We start from the raw sequence: 21,507 nt of genomic DNA, 5'->3' as shown, positions 1-21,507 counted from the left end.
CCTGGGATCGAGTCCCGCATCGGGCTCTCTGCTCAGCAGGGAGCCTGCTTCCTTCTCTCTCTCTCTCTGCCTGCCTCTCAGTGTACTTGTAATTTCTCTCTGTCAAATAAATAAATAAAACCTTAAAAAAAATACTACTGTGAGAGTGCACTAAGTACAGAGGAGGGACAGGGAGGAAACATGAGATTTTGTTGGGACCAATATTTTGGAAGTAATATCCAGGTCTCTTCTGTATAGTTTGGGAGTCATAGTGAGTCAGACTCAGGGCTCTAGAACCACACTGGAATCGAACACTTAGCACTATTTCTTATTACCTGAGTGGCCTTGGGCAGGTCACTTCATTTCATCTAATCTCAGTTTCTTCATCTGTATGATGGCAATAAGAATAGTACCCACGTTAGAGCACTGATGTGAGTATTAAATGAGATAGTACTTCAGACCTGTTCTGAGCAATATGGTAGCCACAAGCCACCTGTGGATTTTGAGTGCTTAAAATGCGGCTTGTACAAGTTGATATGGGCTGCAAGTAAAAAATACACACTGGACTTTGAATACTTAATACCAAAAGATGCGACAAAACTGAATTTTTAAAAAACTGATAAGTTTTTAATATTGATTATACCTTCAGGGGTAATATTTTGGGTCTATTGGGTTAAATAAAATATATTATTAAACTTAATTTTATCCATTTTTTTTTTAAAGATTTTATTTATTTGACAGAGAGAGAGATCACAAGTAGGCAGAGAGGCAGGCGGGGGGGGGTGGGGGGGGAGCAGGCTCCCTACTGAGCAGAGAGCCAAAGCCCGATGCGGGGCTTGATCCCAGGACCCTGAGATCATGACCTGAGCCGAAGGCAGAGGCTTAACCCTCTGAGCCACCCAAGAGCCCCTCCATTTCTTTTTCTTAAGTGTATTGCCTTAGAACATTTATCATATTGTCTGGCATATGGTAAACATTGGAGAATGTCTGCTGTGTCATACCTAGCATTTCCTAGTATCACATATTGTTATTTATGCCGTGCAGCTGTGGCATCAGGCCAGGTCTCTGTTGATGGCAGTTTGATTGTGACTCAGCTGGGCCTTCAACCTTACTCCTTATCCCTTGAGAAAGGAGGAGATCTTTCTAAAAAGAGCACCATCCCATAGGGGACAGTAAACTTTTCCAAAAAGGCCAGATGGTAAACATGGTAGGTTCTGCTGCCTTATGGATTTTGGTGTTTGTCCTTGTAGGCGCAGAGTAGCTATAGAGACAGCGCGTAGTAAATGAGTGTGCTCATGGAACGTTACGGACCCTGAATTTGGAGTTCTTGTAATTTTCATGTGTCATGAAGTATTTTTTTTTCTTTTCCCTGCTACATAACAATGCAAAACCATTCCTAGTTGATGAACTGTAGGAAAGTTGGTGTGGGCCATCTTTGGCTCATGGGTCTTAAACTGCCAACCCTACTATCGTAAATGCCCAGACATTCAGTAGCCCAGAACCTTGTTTGACTCTTGGTTTTTCATCTGTTTTGAACCCAACATTTAGTTTATACTGTAACATTGTATTTATTTTACTTTTAGTGGGTTTTGTTTGACCTGTTGATACTCAGTGGTCTAACTGGAGCAACACATTATTTATGAAACTCCTGTTTATTGGGATGTTTGTAAATAAGGAGAGGCAAGAGAGAAAAAAAAAATTAAAGGAATGTGTAAGAGGCCAAAGGAGATATTTTTGTTTTGTTTTACTCAAAATGCTTGTCTTTTCTGTATAGATTGGATGCACTGAAGAGTTACTTAGCTTTATAGTGACAGTAAACTGTGAAGCAGAAGCATGTTTTAAGGTTTTGTCTTCCACGGATTTGTAGGGGGAAACCCTATTTCTCGGTTTGTCTCCCTGTGATCAAAGAAAATGCTGAACAATGAGAGAGTTATTTAATAACTTGATAAGGAGGTCCAGGTTTTCAGCCAGGATAGTGATATACTTTAGTTTATATTACTGAATAGCAGAGAACTACCAAAAATAATTAAGCAGTAACTATTAAGTCAGACATATAAATGTATATGTATGTATATATTTGCATATACATTCATATACATACGTACATATACACATATATATTTATATGCATTTAGTGGAAAAGCTGTTTTTTTTACCCATAGGGACTGTTTCTGGATCTGTTGGATTTCCCATTACACATCACCCCTTTCCTTCAGCAGTTCTCCACAGAGCTATTTGGTGAGCACAGATGTCAGAAGAGGCAGCATATGGTATTATAGAGTGTGTTTAAAAAGCTAAGGGAAGGTTCGTTTTTGTGTATGCTTATTATACAACTTAAAAATAGTTTGACTTTATTTGTAAATCAAACGGCCAGCTCTCAGGCTTGTGCCAAGTGTGAAGCCTTAAAACAAGGTTTCTTTTGAGTGGCTTCGGCAGCATTGGGAAGGAGAAAGCATCTGAAAGGATTCTAAGATGGACTTTCTGTGGTTACACACAAGAATAACCTGAGTCCTACAGACTTATCTACAATAATGTTGAGAAGGACTTTTCGTCCCAGAGCGGATCTTTTGTTTGAGATTTAAAGGAACACGAGTTAGTGTTTCTAGAGGTGGTGCCTGTTTCCCATGTCTGAGTGGAACCTTGCTCAGAGGGAGCAGAAATGGTCATAGCAATTTGCAAATGCTGTCTATTTAATCTTCAACCTAGCAACAGTACAGAAAGAGATGACCATTGGGCATCTACATTCCCACCGGTTCACTCCCAGCTTTAGGTTTTGGTTGTGTAAATTATTGCTAGAATGTTAGGACTTTCACATAAGGCTGAGTAAGTGCCTAGGACATTCCAGGCTGCGTTTGTAAATTTGGAGAGAACACAAGTTGAAAAAAATGTCAAGTACTTGAAGTTGACCTTTTAATAATGACACATGAGACCAGTGAGTGGGCTTTAAACTGGATCTCTCTACACATCCTTTGAGCCACTCCCTGAATGTAGCAAGAATTAGGGTTGGGTGGGACATCTCTGCCCTGATGCTCTGGCTTTTGGGAGCAGCTTCTGTTTCTGGCCTTGTTTTTCCTGGGTCTGTGAACAGACACCGTCATGTGTCAAAGTAGTGAGAGCCAGGCATGCAGTCAACCTCCTCTTCCAGTTTTTCTCTAATGAGAAAGCCCCTCGAGGGTTTGACCCAAAAGAGCTACATTAAAAAAAAAAAAAGTTCTATGAACTGGGGTTTCCTGCACTTCGAATCTGGGTAGCTGGTCCTGAGTTGCTGAAATGCTTGTCCTCCGATTAATCAAACTATTGGATTTATTTGGATTGTAGATTCTCAGCTGGTTTTTTGTTTGTTTGTTTTGTTTCGTTTTGTTTTTTACTTTCTCCTTGTTTAGTGTCTCTTAGATAAAAATAAATACACCCAGCCCCTGCCCCAAAATACATGCGCGCGCGCACACACACACACACACACACACACGCACAGTCTTTGTAAATTTGCCAGTGATGGGAGGTAGACTGCGTGTCAGGCCATGATGGAGAGGAAGCACATTGTTTCCTCCAAGTCACAGGCCTGACAGAATGGCCAACCCCGATGATTTATCCTAAAGTAATGAAAAATAAATACCTCTCCGTAATCGAGGGTACTGGTCGTTGGGGTTCCACTTTCTGCAGTCTAATTTTGTCCATTTTCTCCCAGTGTGGGATATTGTGGTGGATCTGTGCTGTGGCACCCAGGTAGAGCCCTTCGGAGGAGAAGGACTTCTCTCAGCTCCTGGGAGTGCTGTGGCATTCTGCCCTCAAAGCCAGCCCACTTTGGGGTTTGCATCTGCTAAGAGAATCGCTTTGCCCAAGAGGCACTGCTCCTTGGGTGAAGGTCCAACCCCATCCGCCTGGCTCAGGACAGTTCTCAAGGGTCTTGGCTGTTTTTGAGAGTACGTGTCTTGTGCACGTACCGCTGCCCCCCAAGTCCTATCTCCTCCCTTTACCAGGTACTGAATACAGCAGCACTTCCCACAAAACCCCTGGCTTCCCTGGGGTCCCAGCTATAGACATATGTGGTTATTTTTAACTTTCCTTTGAAGAGGGATTTTTCAGATCTTGAAATTTTCTTTGAATGTATCAGAACTGTAGTATGAGGAAGTGATATGAGAGTTGGGAAATTTTCTAGTTTTTGTATCCTTTTCAGAAGTTTTTGTATAACATGAATTATTTTAAAATTAGTTCTGCCATCGCAGTACTTATAGCTGAACTTGAAAGGTTGGGAGCAACGTGGATAAAGAAGAATCCTTAGGTCCTTTGATGACTAGCATAGAGCTGAGGAGAAGAGTCCTGAGATAATAGAGGTTTTGAACCTCTGTGACGGAGGGGTGAGAATGTGCACAAAGAGGCTCTCTAGGCTGGGGAACTTTTACAGTAATCAAGGGTATGTAGAATAAAAGCACAGAGGTAGGGCGCCTGGGTGGCTCAGTTGGGTAAGTGACTGCCTTCAGATCAGGTCTTGATCCCTTCTGGGGTGGAGTCCCATATCAGGCTCCCAGCTTCAGGAAGTCTTGCTTCTCCCTCTCACTTCTCTGCTTCTCCTTCTTCCCTCTCATGCTCTCTCTCTCTCAAATAACTAAATAAATAAAATCTTAAAAAAAAAAAAAAAAGCACAAAGGTTCAGTTGGTGGTTCTGTGCTGAGAGGGAGCCCAGAATGATGATTTATGGCTCAGACCCAAGAGCCAGGCTGCCTGGATTAGAATCTTGGCTCTGTTACTTCTTTTCTGTGGGTGACCTTGGGCGAGTCACTTAATGTCTCTATGACTTAGGGTTCTTATTTGTAAAATAAGGAAAATAATACCTAATGGGATTATGATGTGGATTAGATCAGTTAATATATGTCATGCTTTTATAACACTATAAATATTATCTATTATTTACATATTATTTTATTCACCATATTTAAAAATTGCAGGCAATCAGATCTAGCTTGTTGTTTTATTGCTTCTAAGCAGAAATGGGAGTCCTCCATCCTCCAGACTAACATTGTCCAATAGAAGTATGATTCTACTATGTATGTAATACAACATTTTATAATACCCAAAATAAAAAAGTAAAAAATAGGGGCACCTGGGTCACTCAGTTAGTTAAGCGTCCAATTCTTGGTTTGGCTCAGGTCACCATGCTCTCAGGGTTGTGAGCTCAAGTCCTGTGTTGGGCTCTGTGTTCAGCATGGAATCCGTTTGTCCCTCTCCCTCTGCATCGCACCCCCTCTCTTTGCTCGCTTGTGCACACAGACTCTCTGTAATAAATAAATGAAATCTTTGAAAAAAAAAAGTAAAATATAGGGGTGTCTGGCTGGTTCAGTCAGTGGAGCATGTGACTTTTGATCTTGGGGTTGTGAGTTTGAGCCCCATGTTGGGTGTGGAGATTACTTATAAAATCTTTTAAAAAAAGGTAAAGAAAATCCAGATAAAATTAATTTTAATTGTGTACTTTAATCTAACCCAATAATTCATAAATATATAATCAGTTCAGCATGTACTCACTATGAAATTATTACTGAGATGGTTTACATTCTTTTTACTTCTTTAAGTGTTAGAAATATGGGGTGTATTTTGCGTTTGGAGCACATTTCAGTTGCTCATTTCAGTAGCCAACGTGGATGGAGGCTGTTGTACTGCTCTGTGCACCTTTACAGGTTTGCTAGTTAATCTTTTTATTTCAAGAGTGTTCCAGTCATCCATTTCTGTGAGCGATTCACCCAAAACGTAGCAGTTTGAAACAACAATACTTCATTATTTCTCATGAATCTCACTCACCCAGCTTGTACACACAAGATTGATGATTGTTGCTTGAATCAATTATTTCCAGGATAGCTGTGAAATTTCCCAATTCCATGATTCCTTCTATATTTACTTGTTGGAATTCTACAGTAAAGAAGAACTTTTTCTTCTCCATCATTTAGTCATGTGTTTAATTACAGAGCAGCATGCGCTCATGGACTCTTCCTTTATTCAGTAGGTTATAATCCATAAATTATTTGAATGTTCAAGTTGTCTGACCATTCCATGATGTATATTATTATATATATAACCTTTTATTTATATTATTTATATATACATTTATATAATTTATATAATATATAGGAGTGATCCAATGATTTGAACAGTCAAATAAAGGCTTTTTTTTCCCCCAAATTTTCTATATTATCCCTGTTCCCACACATGCACAGCCTTCCCCATTATCAAGATCACTAAACCAGATGGTACCATTTTTTTTTTTTTTTTTTTTTTTTTTAGCAGGAATGAAACTACACTGACACATCATAAACAATGGAAGTCCATTGTTTTCATCAGGGTTCTCTCTTGGTGTTGTATATTCTGTGGATTTTGGCAAATGTATATTGACATATAACCATTATTATAATACCATACAGAGTATTTTGACTACCTTGAAATCCCTCTGTGCTCTGCCTTTTCATCTCTCTGTGCCACTTCCCAGCAACCTGATCTTTTTATCATATCCATAGTTTTTTTTTTTTTCCAGAATGCCATTTATTTGGAATCATGCAGTATGTAGCCTTTTTAGATCTGGCTTCTTTCACTTTACAATATACATTTACGCTTTCTTTCTTTTTTTTTTTTTTTTTAAAGATTTTATTTATTTTTCTCAACGAGAGAGAGAGAGAGAGAGAGAGCACGTGAAGCACACACACAGGCAGACGTAGAGGAATAAGCAGACTTCCAGCCGAGCAAGGAGCCCGATGTGGGACTCAATCCCAGGACCCATGACCTGAGCGGAAGGCAGATGCTTAACTGACTGAGTCACCCAGGCATCCCACATTTAAGGTTTCTCTGTATGTCTTTTCATGGCTTGATAACTCATTTCTTTTTAGAGCTGAATAGTATTCCATTGTCTAGATGTACCACAGTTTATTTCTTCATTCACTGACTGAAGGAAACTTGGTTGCTTCCAAGCTTTGGCAGTTATGAATAAAACTGCTGTAAATACCTGCGTGCAGATTTTGTGGGTGGTCATAAGTTTTTAGCTCTTTTGAGTAAATACCAAGGAATGGAATTGCTGGATTGTATGGTAAGAATATATTAAGTTTTTTAAGAGATTGCTTAACTGTCTTCCCAAGTGGCTGTACCTTTTTGCATTGTAAATCAGCCGTATGGGAGAGTTCCTCTTGCTCCTTATCCTGGCCAGCATTTGACATTGTCAGTGACTGATAGAAGTGTCCTGGTATCTTATTGTTTAATCTGCATTTCCCTATGATGTGGGGCATCTTTTTATTATGCTTCTTTGCCAACTGTGTATCTTCTTTGCTGAGTTGTCTATTAATGACTTTGGCCCATTTTTTAGTCTGTTATTTGCTTCCTATTGTTGAGTTTTAAGATTTCTTTGTAGATTTTGGACTATAGTCCTTGACTTTTGCAAATATTTTTTCCCAGTCTGCAGCTTTTCTTCCCATTCTCTTGACGTTGTCTTTTGCATAGCAGAACTTTTTAATTTTGATGAAGTCCAGCTTATGAGTTTTTTTAAAAAAAGATTTTATTTATTTGAGAGAAAGAGAGAGAACATGAGTGGGGGGTGGCAAGGAAGAAGCAGGCCCACCCCCCCTCCCCACCCACCTTCCTCTGAGCAGGGAGCCCAACATGGTGCTCTGTCCCAGGACCCTGTGATCACAATCTGAGATGAAGGTGGATGCTTAACTGACTGAGCCACCTATGCTCCCCTGAATTGTTTCTTTAATGGATTGTATCTTTGGTCTTATATCTAAAAAGACAAGGTCATTTAGGTTTTCTCCTATGTTATACTCTAGGAGTTTTATAGTTTTGCATTTTATATTTAAGTCTGTGATCCATTTGGAGTCAGTTTTTCTGAAGGGGATAAATACTATGTCTAGGTTCACTTTTTTTTACATGTGGTTGTCCGTTCCAGGATTATTTGTTGAAGAGACAGTCTTTCCTCCATTGCATTGTTTTTGCTCATTTACCAAAGATCATTCAACCATATTAGTAGGGGTTCATTTCTGGGCTCTTTCATCTGTTCCATTGATCAGTTTGTCTATTCTTCTGACAATACTACACTGCCTTGATTACTGTAGCTTTGCAGTAAGTCTTGGAGTTATTAGTACTGGCCATCCAGCTTTTGTTGTCCTTCAGTATCGTGATGCTTATTCTGGGTCTTGGAATCAGTTTGTTGATTTTCACAAAATAACTTTCTGGGATTTTGATTAGGATTGCATTGATCAAGTTGGGAAGAACTGATGTCTTGACAGTGTTGAATCTTTTTATCCATTGAATATCTCTTCATTTATTTAATCCTTTCTTGATTTCATTTATCATAGTTTTGTAGTTTCTTCATATAGATCTTGTACCCGTTTCATTTGATTTATACCTAAGTATTCTTTTCTGGGGGATGCTAGGGTAAATGGTATTATTTTTAGTTTCAAAGAGCATTTGTTCATTGTTAGTATATTTTTATTGAGAACACACTCTCTTCGTCTGCTGAGGTACGTGTTAAGATCAGAGCAAATTCTGCTCTATGGAGGATGTTCTCAATTCCATCTATTCCTGCATATTGAACTATTTAAATGTTTCAGTCCAAATATTTTACAGGGTTTGTCTTTTTGCCTGGAGAGTACTATGACTCCCTTCAACAAATATTTTTACAACACAAAGCTTGTCAAGTAAATTGTCTGTATTTATGGTTCTTTTGACTGACCAAGTTCAGTGGCTGCAATATCATAGGGCTTCTCAAATCTTACTTCAATTCAGTATGGAATATGGCTATCCCATTAAAAGAAGAACTTAATGAGGAGAAGTTTCTTCCCACAAGTTGAGATAATACCAATATTTCAAAGTTAAGTCTTGTGAAAATTAAACCCACCTCTTATCAATATTTCAGTAAACCAAAACGATTCAGGACAATTGCTGCATCAGGATGCTGGGACAGTGGCATAACTTGGGATATTTAATACCAGCCAGGACTCACTCTGTGCAAAAGGCCTTTTAGGATCTGGTCCAACCTCATCTTTCTAGTCCTCTCCCTGCCAGCTCTTTTCTTCTGTAGACTCATGCTGAGCTCCGCTCTTTTGCATTTGCTGCTGCTCTGCCTGGAAACTCTTCCCTTCCTTTCTCATCTGGCTAATTTTTCCTTATCGTCCCAATCTGAGACTTCTGGCATCGTTTTCTCTGGGAGCCTTTTCCTGGTCCCTGTGGGGTGGGCTCTTTCCTTTTCTTATTGCCGCCCTCCCGTGTTGGCGCTGTATCTCTTCAGTTGTTTCTCTTTGTCACCTTTTCAAGACACTTTTTGTCCAGTGTCCTGTTATTTAAGAGTCCTGCTCTTTGCTTCCTATGGTGACAGTCACTGGATAAACTGGTCTGTGCTAGGTGATAAGTGATTTTGACGAATTGCTTATCTGCTTCTGAAAACATATTTGTATTTCACGGAGGCCCATTGGGGCAGTGGTCTTCAGGTGGGTGTGCACACATTGGGGATTGTGCAAGACCATTTATAAGGGTGTAGGCAGAAAACGTACTAACTTTTACTTTTTTTATTTTATTGAGCAAAACTAAGGAACTAAGGTTTTCTAATATTTAGTATTTTGGTTGAGAAAGTGCATGTATGTATATGACTTGATAATCTAACTTGACATTGGTGATATGTACTGATCGACTGAGTGCTCTATTATGAAAATGGGAAGACCCTGCTATAGAGGCACACGGACATCCCCAGAGGAGATCTCTTCCAAGTTTTCTGGCGCTACAGTGACTTACATTTTTCAAGTGTTTCCTCTGTGCCAGACACTGTTCTATACACTTTCTAGGTATCAACATACTTATTCTTCACAACCACTTTATGAGATTGGTCCTATTATTAACATGCTCAGTTTATGGGTGAAGAAATTGAACCCAGACAATCAGGTAACTCTTTCAAGGATGGGGCTAGTACATGGTTGATGAGTATAGAATTGGTGGAGTCTAATTCCAGAGGCCACTTGCTTAACCCCTGCTCTCTACTGTGCTCTGCTCTGGTGTCTGTCTGTTTCTATAGGATAGACACATGTGGCTTCCAGGAGGACAGGGACCATGTCTGTCTTATTCATGGTGGTAAATACTTCTTAAATATTCACAAGTATTTCTTAAATGAAGGAACTGTGAGGGTCCATCATCACCTCTGAATTCATGTCACTTCAATAGGACCTTTGGATAAGTACTCTTTTATTTTTAACTTGAAACATTTTTTCCCTTGAAGTAATTAGATCTGATGAGAAATTGGCATGAGTTAAATTAGCAGCCCTATGTTTAGAAACTGTACATGAAAAGAAGTCTGCATCACTCTAATACCAGTGACTCAGTGATGAGTCCCAGCTCACCCCTGATGTGACTAATGCCTTCCTTTTCTTCCTTTATCACGAGGGTCTGAGAACATAAATAAACCTCAACTTCTTTCTCAACACAGATTCATATGTCCCTCCAATATGTAGAACCTTTTTTTTTTTTTAAAAGATTTATTTATTTATTTATTTGACAGAGAGATCACAAGTAGGCCGAGAGAGAGGAGGAAGCAGGCTCTCCGCGGAGCAGAGAGTCTGATGCAGGGCTTGATCCCGGGACCCTGGGATCATGACCCGAGCCAAAGGCAGAGGCTTAACCCACTGAGCCACCCAGGCACCCCTAATATTTAGAACCTTAAAGCAGCAACATAAACAGCAGCAACGATGACAACAAAAATGATAATGGAAAAGAAAAGAAGAACTTAAGCTAATTTTGGGGGGTGGGGTTCACCCACTGATGGCTTTTTAAGTCTGGCTTAGCTTTCCTTAATTCTTTGGCACGAAGTTCTATGGTAATCCCTCAGGTATTCTGGGCTTTCACATAATTGTTTTGTTTTGACCAAATAAGTTTATGATTCTGTAAGCTTATGATTCCTTCTCCATCCGAAAGAGTATTAGGAAAGTCTTCGGAGTTGTGTAGTATATCATTGTATTCAAATTCTGACTCTCTTTTCTTCCCTGTTTTGCTTTTAGGCTCTTTCAAGACACTTACTCTTCCATCAGTAAGTATCCATTTAAAAAATTTGGTTTCAGAAATATATATTGCTTTGACCAATGAAACAAAAAATTAATATTTTGTTGGCCTTTATATCAGTTTACACCCCTTGTGAATTTGACTTGAGTTCAGTTTCACATTTAGACCCAGAATACTGTTACTGCAAGGAGATTGGTTATCAGCCTTTTCAAACCCATAGCAGAGATTTTCTTCACGTAAAATAGGGAACTCACTGAGGGAACCTGGCCTGGACTATTGCCACAAACACAGGCATCTGCCTTAAAAAACCTTAGAGTTTTGAGGGTGTATTAATGATCACTCTGTCCTTCAGTTTCTCTGTCCTGGAAAAGTGGAGTGCCACGCTGAGCTCTACTGAAGGCTGAGGCATTGGTGATACTGATCCTGTCTTTATTGAAACTTTTTTGTTGTTGTTGTTGTTCATAATTTAAGTTTTTACATTATTTCTACTTTGAAATATTTTAAATATTACAAATTTATTTATCTTGGTTGCTGAATTTTTTTTGTCTCCTCTTTAAGTTTTGCACCTGGGACAGGGCCTCACCCACCTCACCCTTGTCCCAGCCCTGGAAAAGGGGATAAAGAAACTGCCTCCTGTTTCATAGGGGATACCCCAGAGGTGAAGTAAGATGTGAAAGTGCTGTAAAAATTTCCTATAGAAGTGGAAAGGGGTTATTATTTTGTTGAGAAAGTCATAAAACCTGATGATTACATGCTGTTTGTGAACTGATCCTACTTGTCATCGCTTTGATTTAGAAGTTTGTGCTTTTATGACTATGTTTTGTTTTGGGGCTTCACACTTTGAATGTACAATAGAGAACGGAGACCACAGCATCCAACAAGAGATGCCATTTAGTATACTTTTCTGAGAATAGTTGACTGGTGACTTTGTTAAAAAAACAAAACTCAGCCTAGTAAATTTGAAGATCTAATTGGCCTTATTAAGCCATTGGACAGGATCCCATCTAGCAAGTAGAGGGGGAGCTCCAGAGTTGTACCGTGTGGAAGATTTTTGTAGGAAGGAGGGTGGGGCAAGGAAGTTATTAGCAAAAGAAAAGAAAGGATTGTTCCAGACAAGGTCACCTTCCCTTAGGGGGAAGGGCCTGGGGTCTTATCCTGTAGATTACCTCATCTTCCTTTGGGTAGGGGTGGGGATGGAGAGGGCCCATGTGACAGATTACCTCATGGGTGCTTGTCAGAAAGTTCCAGATTGATTGTCCTAAAAGTCCACTCCTGGAGAAGTTGAAACTGCCATTAAATCTCAGTTTGCTCGTCTGGGAGCAAGCTAGTTCACCTTGGGCCGGTGGTTTTCCTTTGAACAACTTTAGCCCTGACACTTTACATACTTAATGTAGAATCAGCATCACCTGATGAGCCAGGTTCCCCCATTTCCTCCATTACTTCCTGAAGGTTACTTATGAAACATATTCAGGAATCACTGGAAGTGGAGTGGGGTTGTTCCTAGAGAACACAGTGTGGCCAAACAGTGCTTTATAAAAATTACTTATATTCCATGGCTATGATTTCTTACCTATTATGCTTCTGCTTTCCTTACTAAGAAATAAAACTGCTTTTCTACTGTTAAATAGAAAGTAGGGAAAAAGAGGCGAAGCAGGTGGAAGTGGGGAAACCCAATCTCAGTGATAATAAAATATCGCATTGTGTTCTTGTACCCTAAAACATTAGAAGCTGGCCATATGCTGTTGAAAGAATTTTCTAATAAATGGTTAAAGTAAATCCAGTGTAATACAATAGTCTTACAGCAGAAGGTGGTGGGATTTAAGTCCATGAACCACAGTTTATGTTTTTATTTTTAAAAAACATTTAATTTATTTATCTGAGAGAGAGAGCCTGAGGGTCGGGGGAGGAGCTGAGGAAGAGGCACACTTCCTGCTGAGCAGGGAGCCATGGGTGAGGCTCGATCCCAGGACCCTGAGATCAGGACTGGAGCCCAAGGCAGATGCTTAAGTGACTGAGCCTCCCCGGCACCCCCAGGAACCACAGTTTAAAGTACAACTGTCTGGTTTCTTCAGAGAAGCCTGCAGGTGCACAGGCTGGAAGAGTAGAAGGGCTGAGCAGGGAAGGCATCAGGCCGGATGAGGGCACCTGGGCCTGTTCCGGTAATGTCAGTTTATTATAAACTGTACCTGGCCAAACTATCATTAAGCTGGAATTTGGCTGCTCTGACTCTTTTAAGTCTTAACTGTGTGAAATACAAACTCCAACATCCTGTATTTGTCTTTAATATTAATGCTATTTCTATTGTTGTAGATATAGCAATTATCTACTGAAAGCTTTACTGGAGATTATATTTAGGACTATATCCCTTTTCTAGTAAAACAGAAGTTTAAAGACCTAGTCATAAAGTGTCTGGGAAAATGTGATCATTCTTGGCAAAAATAAAAAGTTCTGTATGGTTACGAGTTTTCAGTTAACATAGACCCAACTTTCAGAATGTGCTCTTGCAATCTCATGTTTGTAAATGTAACATTTTGAATTGTTTTTTAAGGTTCTCTCAAGTTTTTGCTGTACAATATAAATATTTTGACTGCATTGAAACAAACGTGTTTTTAATATCTGATTAGCCTATTGTTTTTACTTTTGATACACTACAGTCAGCTTTTAATAAGAAGTAAATTAAAAAACAATTGATGCTTAATACCAATATTACTTTTTGCAGAGAATGTGCTAGGAGAAATTTCTTTTATTCTCTCTGTAAAGAAGTCCAACTTAAATGAAGAAGTGGCTTTTAAAGTTGGAAATGTTTTTAAAGTTTATTTTATGTATAATTAATATTTTAAAAAAATATATATATTTAAAGATTTTGTTTATTTATTTGACCGAGAGATTGAGATCACAAGTAGGCAGAGAGGCAGGCAGGGAGGGAGGGGGAAGCAGGCTCCCCACCGAGCAAAGAGCCCAACACAGGGCTCAATCCCAGGACGCTGAGCTCATGACCTGAGCCAAAGGCAGAGGCCTTAACCCACTGAGTCACCCAGGCGCCCCTAAAAATATTTTTTAATAGAAACCATCCTCTTAAATTCCCAAACCTTATTTTGAAAGTTATTTGAAATCTCCACTACTCTTAATAACTAGCATTATTAATGAAGTAGAGTAGGATCAATGCTATTGTGTTGTCTCAGTTTCCTTGACAACTGATCTTTTAGAGAGGACAAGATGGTTTTAGTCAACCCAAATTAGTTCCTTGCCCACCAAGGGACCTTTTTAAAAATTGTTATTTATTTTTATTTTATTTTTAAGCAAACTCTCTGCCCAATGTGGGGCTCGAACTCACAACCCTGAGGTCAAGCATCACATGCTCCACTGATTGAGCCAGCCAAGTGCCTGTCCACCAAGGACTTTTTGAGCATACCTTCCTTCCATATTTTGGGCAAAGAGTAATCATTTCCTTAGAAAATTAGCATTCATGTATACACAGAATAGACTTAGCCTAATGAGAATCTTACATGCCCAACTCAGATGCTAATCGATACTTTGCTGATCAAAGCCCCTTGATGTTGTGCACTCCCCTTCTCTTGTCCTGCTGCTAGACAGTGTCCTCTGTGGGCATTGTATCTTTCTCCAGCCATCTGGTCTTGGCTCAACATACAGAGGTCCCAAATCTCTGTGGGCAAATAATTGGTTCTTATATAAGAGATATGGAAATCTCTGATGAGGGAGCCTCTTTATTACCAATCCTGGGAGCTCTTTCAATAATTGTGACCCCAAGAAGGCAGAGACAGTTGATCAGCGAAGATTCAGGAGCTAATACCTTCTGGTGTCCTCTCCACTGTGGGGAGCAGGTTACAACCCATCCTAGGTCTGGTACAGAGAGAAACTTCCATAGAGATTGCTTAAATCCATGGTGTTTTCTTCAGTCTCCTCATTCTGCCCCTGTACTGTTAGCAATGGAAAACTAAGGTCTCTACCATGTCACAGGATTCCTGGTGCCATGCAAAGTCTGTGGGGACACCCCAAGGCGTACAGTGATGCCCTGTGGCTTGTAGAGTCACCCCTGCTCTGCTGATACACCAGGTTCACTTGTCATCTCTGACTTTCCAGCCCTGGGATGAACACTGAGGCTTTGAGCATCTTGAATTGTGTAAATCTTACATATGCAGGAGGGGGGGTGGTGGTGAGATTTCTAACAGGGAAGTTGAGAAAACAAATTGGGGTGGGAGGAGGGGATGTGGGGGGCGAGGTGTAGCTGAGAGGAGCAGAAGATAGTACTGTCTCCTCCTGAGGCAGTGCCAGCGCTCCCTGAAGGAGGATGGATAGGAGAGAAGGTTTTGGGACACATTGTGTGTTACTTCTGTTTCTTTAACTCTTTGGTGTTCTAGTGGTTAATGGGCCTCTTTAGTTTTGGGCCGCTGCATCATGGATTTGCCATAAATCTTCAATCTGCTATCTGTTCTGGGGCCTAAAAATGATCAAACTGTCTCCAGATCATGAAAATCAATCCTATCAAATACCATATTTTAAACACGAAGTATTTATGAATCTTTGCCACGTGTAAGTCTTTGATAGGCTGGCATAGACCGTGTCCTGCTTTTAGTATTAAAATACCTATTTAAAAGAATCTGGGAGCTGAAGTATCATTTGAGAAAATGGAATATAAGAATGCAGGTTCCAAGCTAGACTCCCAGCCCTATGAGGGCACACGTCTTTGGTTCATGTTGTATCCCAAAGACTCAGAACAACCTGGAGACAGAAGGTGCTCAAGAAATATTTATTGAAGAAAAGCAGAAATTGGCACTGGAAGTTATTTGAATGTGATGCTACTGATTGTTTTTTTTCTAACTTTTTATTAAGAAATTTGCAAATATACACAAAACTTGAAGGAATTCATAGTGAACCCTTTTATACGCACCACTCCGAGTCTCCCATTAACATTTTGCCATACTTGCTCTATAACATGTCTCTCTGTCTCTCTGTCCATTAATTCATCTTATTTTTTAAATGTATCTCCAGGTAAATTGTGGACATCAGTATTTCTCTCCCTAAATATTTTTTGTTGATCATTTTATTGGTGCTTTGTTACATTTCCTTTGTATTCTTAGGCATCTTGCTAGCTTCCAGGTAGCTGCTATGACTGGAAGGTCTCTGAGCTTTCTGTGGACAAAACTTATTTGCAAGAATGAATCACAATTTAGTTTTAGAATCGCAGGTTTATTAACATGAAAACCAACTGAGAGTCAAGTATGCTAAGTCGTCTGTTGTAAACCGATTATCTCAAAGCTTTGGCATTAAAACAGCAATAAGCTTTTATGGCTTCTCACAATTTCTGTGGGTCTGGAATAGGGGAACCACGGAACTGGGCTGTTCTGATTTGGGATATTGCAAGATGTCAGTTAGACTTGCAGTCACCTGAAGGATTCCCCAGGGCTGGGGATCCTTGGTATGGGAGCTCATTCATAAGGCTATCAAGCTGGTGCTGAGGGAGTGCCTCAGTTTCTCCCTGCAGGCGTCTCAAGCATCTTCATCACATGGCACAGCTGGATTCCTCCAGAGTGAAGAATGCCAGAGAGAGAGAGAGGGAGAGAGAGAGAACCAGGCAGATGCTATCCTTTCTATGACACAGCTTCATTCTCTTCTTGAGAAGCAAATCCCTAACTCTGGAGAAGGAGACTCCACATTTGGAAGGGCAGAGGGGCAAGAGTCGAGGAATGGTCAGACATGTTTCAGAGGCAGCCAATGGAGGCTTTTAGCAGAGTAGCACAGCTCATTGTGGGTTGCATCTTTGCTTCTGACCTGGAGCAACTTCCCAAACTCCTCCAAGCCCCACTTTCCTTGTTTATAAAACAGGTGTTAGTAGGAGCACCCATCTGGAGGATTGTCGTCAGGTGCCACAGGTCAAGCAAACTGCTGAGTAAGGCTTCTGGTCTGTTCATGCTGGAAGGTAGGAATTCTGTCAGTGAGAGCCTTAGGAGAGCAGCAGTAGTGTGTCGGTCCTTTCCAGCACCGCGACTCGTGCTGTGCGGGGTGCAGGAAGCGTGTGCACGGTAGGAAAGAACTCGAGAGAGTACAGCAAGGAAAGAAGTCTTGTGCAAATGTGCTTTTCACCAGTGGACTGCCTCAACTAGGGGGACATGGAAAAAATGTTGAAAGATATTAGATATCCCAACCCACAGCGACCATGAGGAAGAATTTGCTCTGGGAATAGGAAATGACACAGTCACTGCTGCTGAGCCCTCCTTTCCAGGAACCCTCCAATTTAGCTGGGGAGAAAACTGCAGGCTGTTAGGAGGGAATACAAATTGTTTAATGTTGGTGCCTACGAGGAGGGAGTTTTTCAACATGGCTTTTGCTGTTAATAATACTATGGATTTAAATGTTCTAGTCTGACTTACAATTAAAAACACTTCTGAGGCAAAATGAGAATGTCATTTGTCTGATCTCTTTATTTTCCCCAGCTCCCTCTGAACAGTGCAGATGGGATCTATGAGCTGCGTGTAACTGGATGGGCCCAGGATGAGATTTTATTCTCTAATAGTACGCGTTTATCATTTGAGACCAAGAGAATGACTGTCTTCATTCAAACAGACAAGTCTCTGTACAAGCCAAAGCAGGAAGTGAAGTTTCGTATTGTTACACTCTTCTCAGATTTTAAACCTTATAAAACTTCTTTAAACATTCTCATTAAGGTAAGTGCCAGACAGAAATAAAGTAAGTTCAAGTTATCTCACTAAAGCTCTCTTTGAAGTCCTGTTCATATTATTTTAGAACTCACCATGGATAAGCTTCCTTCCCAACATGAGAGTGCTCTTTCTCGGAGGGGAGATGGTAGAACAATGGGTTCAGAGCTTAGGCTCTGGAGTTGGGCAACTCGGGCTCCAGTCCTTGCTTTTTCATTGATTAATTCATTGGGCAAACCTTTTATTGAGCTTCTGTGTTCAGGCCCCTGGAATGGGTGTGTGAACAGAACAGATTAAGTCTCCTGCTCACATCAAGCATGTATTTCAGTGAATAGTGTGGAGACAGACACTAAACAAACACATAAATATGTGTATGAAGTGGGAAGCCTGGGGTTTGGGTGGCTCAGTTGGTTGAACAGGTTGATCTTACGGTTTTGAGTTTGAGCCCTGCATTGGTCTCTGCGCTGGGCAAGCAGCCTACTTAAAAAAAAAAAAAAAAAAAAGGTGTAGGGGTGCTCCGGTGGCTCAGATGGCTAAGCATCTGTCTTCGGCTCAGGTCATGATCCCATAGTGCTGGGATCGAGGCCCGCAATGGGCTTCTTGATCAGCAGGGAGCCTGCTTTTTCCTCTACGTCTGCCTGCTCTGCACCCTGCTTCTGCTCTCTCTGTTAAGTGAATAAATAAAATCTTTAAAAAATGTATATAAAAGAATTGGTGTGTGTGTGTGTGTGTGTGTGTGTGTGTGTGTTAAGAGAGAGAGAAAGAGTGTTTGTGTTTGCTATTTTCTCTGGGGTTGTTAGGGAAGTCTTATTTGAGCAGAGATCTAAAGGAAGTAAAAGAATGAGCCCCTAGAGAGGGAACAGCTTGTATAAAGACCCTGAGGTGGGAACTTGTTAGGTGCACTGGGGGAAAAGAGGCTGATAGTGTCCCAGAGAGTGAGGGGACAACTAATAGGAGATGAGGTAAGATACAGGTAGGTGGGTTAGAGGAGGGATTGTGCAGGATCTTCTTAGGGTCATGATAGGGACCTTGGATTTTACTCTGAGTGAAATGAGAATTCACTGGAGAATTCTGAGGACAGGCATGGTGTGATTTGGCTTATAAAAGGATCACTGTCTGCTCTAAGAAGAATAGTTGCTAGTTGTGAGACCTGGAGAAAATGCACCTCTCTGAGCCACAGTTTCTTTATTTCTAAAATGAGTAATAATGGTAATACCTCACAAAGGTTTTTGTGAGATAATCCAAGTAAAGCATTTAGAATTATGCCTGCCACATAGTACATGTTCACTAAACATTAGCTCTTATGTTTATGGGAATCCCCTATGGCAGGAAGTCATCTGGCCTCTGCTTCTCCAACGCTCTGATGCCCTAGAGGCAACATAGTTAGACTGAGTGCTTTCCTGTGAGAACCAAGTTGAGGACAATTGAGATCCTGCTGGACCTGCTTTTCTACACTTACGCTGAGGAGGATATGAGACATTGGATCACTGCATGGAAACAGGGTGGCGACTAACCCATCCCTGTTTTCCTGGGACTCTCTTGATAACACCTGAAAGTCCCTGGTCCCGGGATCTCTTTTGGTTACCCTAAATGTTCTAATGAATGCCATAGGATGGAAGGCAGGTTCAGGCTTTTTTAGTTCAGTATCTTCCTATTCTTTTTAACTTTTTTGTCATTCTAAATTAAACTAAAAAGCAAACAAAAGTGAAGCAGACATGTATACGTGTAACTTCAAGCCAGTCTGTGTTTGTAGTAAGCACAACGTTGGTTGGCATGATGCTCGATGCATGTTCTTGAATTTCCAAGAATTCTAGCTCTGTGGATTTCTGTCTTTGCTGTGTGTTGGAATGTTTATAAAGGAGGTTGATATAGTGAATAGCATTTCTTTCTTTTTTTTTTTCAGAGATTTTATTTTACTTTATTTTTTATTTGAGAGAGAGAGCACGCGCAGGCAGTGAGGAGGAGCTGAGGCAGAGGGAGAGGGAGAAGCAGATTCCCCACTGAGCAGAGAGCCTGTCTCGGGGCTTGAACCTGGGACCCTGAGATCATGACCTGAGCCAAAGGCAGACGTGCCCCAGAGAATAGCATTTCTGAATTCAAATAGCTTTCTAAGCAGTGTTTTATGGACTACATTCATACCATCTTTCAAGTCAACATCTGCCTATTTCTGGCTGTTTCTATCCAATCTGCCTTGTTCTACCTGTGGTAATAAAAGTCAGCACTGGATAAATTGCCTGCTCTAGGCATTAATCTAGCTACTGGATTAAGGGACAAACACCTCCCAGGAGTTTTTGTGAAGATTAAGTGAGATAATTTAAGTAAAGCATTTAGAGTGGTGCTGGTCTGTGCATTTATTATTTTGTTTCTCTACGCTACTTTAGGATCACCTTTGGAACCTTCAATTTGTACTCTTGGGTTCTTTTCTCCAATTCTGAGCTTAGCTTGCCACATTTGACTTTCTCAGAAGTGCTCAGAGAAATCTCTGGTTCTAGTTGCGTGGCCAAGATGTGGCCCTCTTGGCCAGGGGTGGGGATTTACACAGGTTAGAATTCCACCTGGAACCCAGAGTGTTTGGGCACAGGTGCCTGGGCAGAAAGCCATCCTCTGCTCTGTGCAAGCAGGCGGTGGGGCTGGGGTAGGAGCTCAGGTCCAGCGGCCTCCTTCCCTCTAACTTGTGGAAGCCAGATCAGAGCATTGATGCCCACACGGCTGTCCTCCTTCGTCTGACAGCAGTCATTTGGGCCAGACTGTGATGTTTTCTCCATCTTTCAGTGTGCGATAGTTGGTTTCTTGGCAAAACTTCCCAGAAAAAAAGTAGAACTTGCTGTAACAAAAGAGCCTCGGACTTGAATCCATGGGTACCCCCCAGGACAGCACCACCTGCAGGCTATGGTGGAGAAGTGCACCTGATGGCTGAGAGGCCGACTTCTCAGGACCCATCTTGCCGGGTCAAGGAGTGACTGGGGGGAAAATCAGAGGGGGAGACAAACCATGAGAGACTATGGACTACAGGAAACAAACAGGGTTTCAGAGGGGAAGGGAGTGGGGGTTGAGTGAGCCTGGTGATGGGTATTAAGGAGGGCACATATTGCATGGAGCGCTGGGTGTTATACACAAATAATGAAGCATGGAACACTGCATCAGAAAGTAATGTTGTACTGTATGGTGACTAGCATAACACAATAAAACATTTAAAACAAAACAAAACAAAACAAAACAAAAAAAGAAGACAGTCAGTGATACTGTCATAGCAATGTAACGGGGCCGACAGTAGCTACACTTGTGAACACAGCATAGTGTAAAACTGGTCAAACCACTAAGTTGTAAAAGAAAAAGAATGGCTGTAGGATGTAGCTAAAATATTGATTGTCACAGCATGTACAGGGGTGATCAGTGTTTTTTTTTTTTTTTTTTTGTCAACGGATATTATTCATTTTGCTGCTTTAGTAGCTGGCCTTCTCAGGATGAGAGGGCCTTCACAGCCCTTTCAGCAGTGGTAAAAACTTGCCGTAATTCCGGCTTCCTCCAGCTAATATCTGGGCTCACACTTTGGAAATAAGTGCCTTCGACACTGGCCTGGCAGCTGGCTCAGGGGATTTCTGCCCTGACTTCCTTCTTGAAAAAGGTGTTGCTCCTTGTCCAGGTGAATGACCTTGCCTGGGGAGGGGTGTTATTGGGGTTCTATCTTGTGATTGTGCCCTGGCCCTGCAGCCTGGAGCAGCTGGGGCAAAACCATGACCTCATCCCTGGTGAGGTGAAGGGCCACTTTGTTTAAATGACTTGACTTCTCCAGTTCTCCACTCTAGACAGACCCTGGGTGCATCATCCAGGACTCTAACGAGTG

The 21,507-nt window shown here is 41.1% G+C and overlaps 1 protein-coding gene across 2 annotated transcripts in view; it reads left to right on the top strand.

Annotated features, from left to right (window-relative positions):
- CD109 (CD109 molecule) overlaps positions 1 to 21,507 on the top strand; it is a 136,360-nt gene that overhangs the window by 10,359 nt on the left and 104,494 nt on the right. For both annotated transcript variants that reach the window (XM_045074785.1, XM_045074786.1), the window contains exons 3-4: positions 10,989 to 11,017; positions 17,442 to 17,672. In XM_045074785.1, the coding sequence (XP_044930720.1) occupies positions 10,989 to 11,017; positions 17,442 to 17,672 (260 nt within the window). The remainder of the gene's footprint in view (positions 1 to 10,988; positions 11,018 to 17,441; positions 17,673 to 21,507) is intronic.

The sequence above is a fragment of the Mustela putorius genome, unplaced genomic scaffold (genome assembly GCF_011764305.1).
Source record: "Mustela putorius furo isolate JIRA1106 unplaced genomic scaffold, ASM1176430v1.1 tig00000135_pilon_pilon_pilon, whole genome shotgun sequence".
NCBI lineage: Eukaryota > Metazoa > Chordata > Mammalia > Carnivora > Mustelidae > Mustela > Mustela putorius.
The sequence above is the reverse complement of the archived record's forward strand: the minus strand, read 5'-3'. Positions and strand labels throughout refer to the sequence as shown.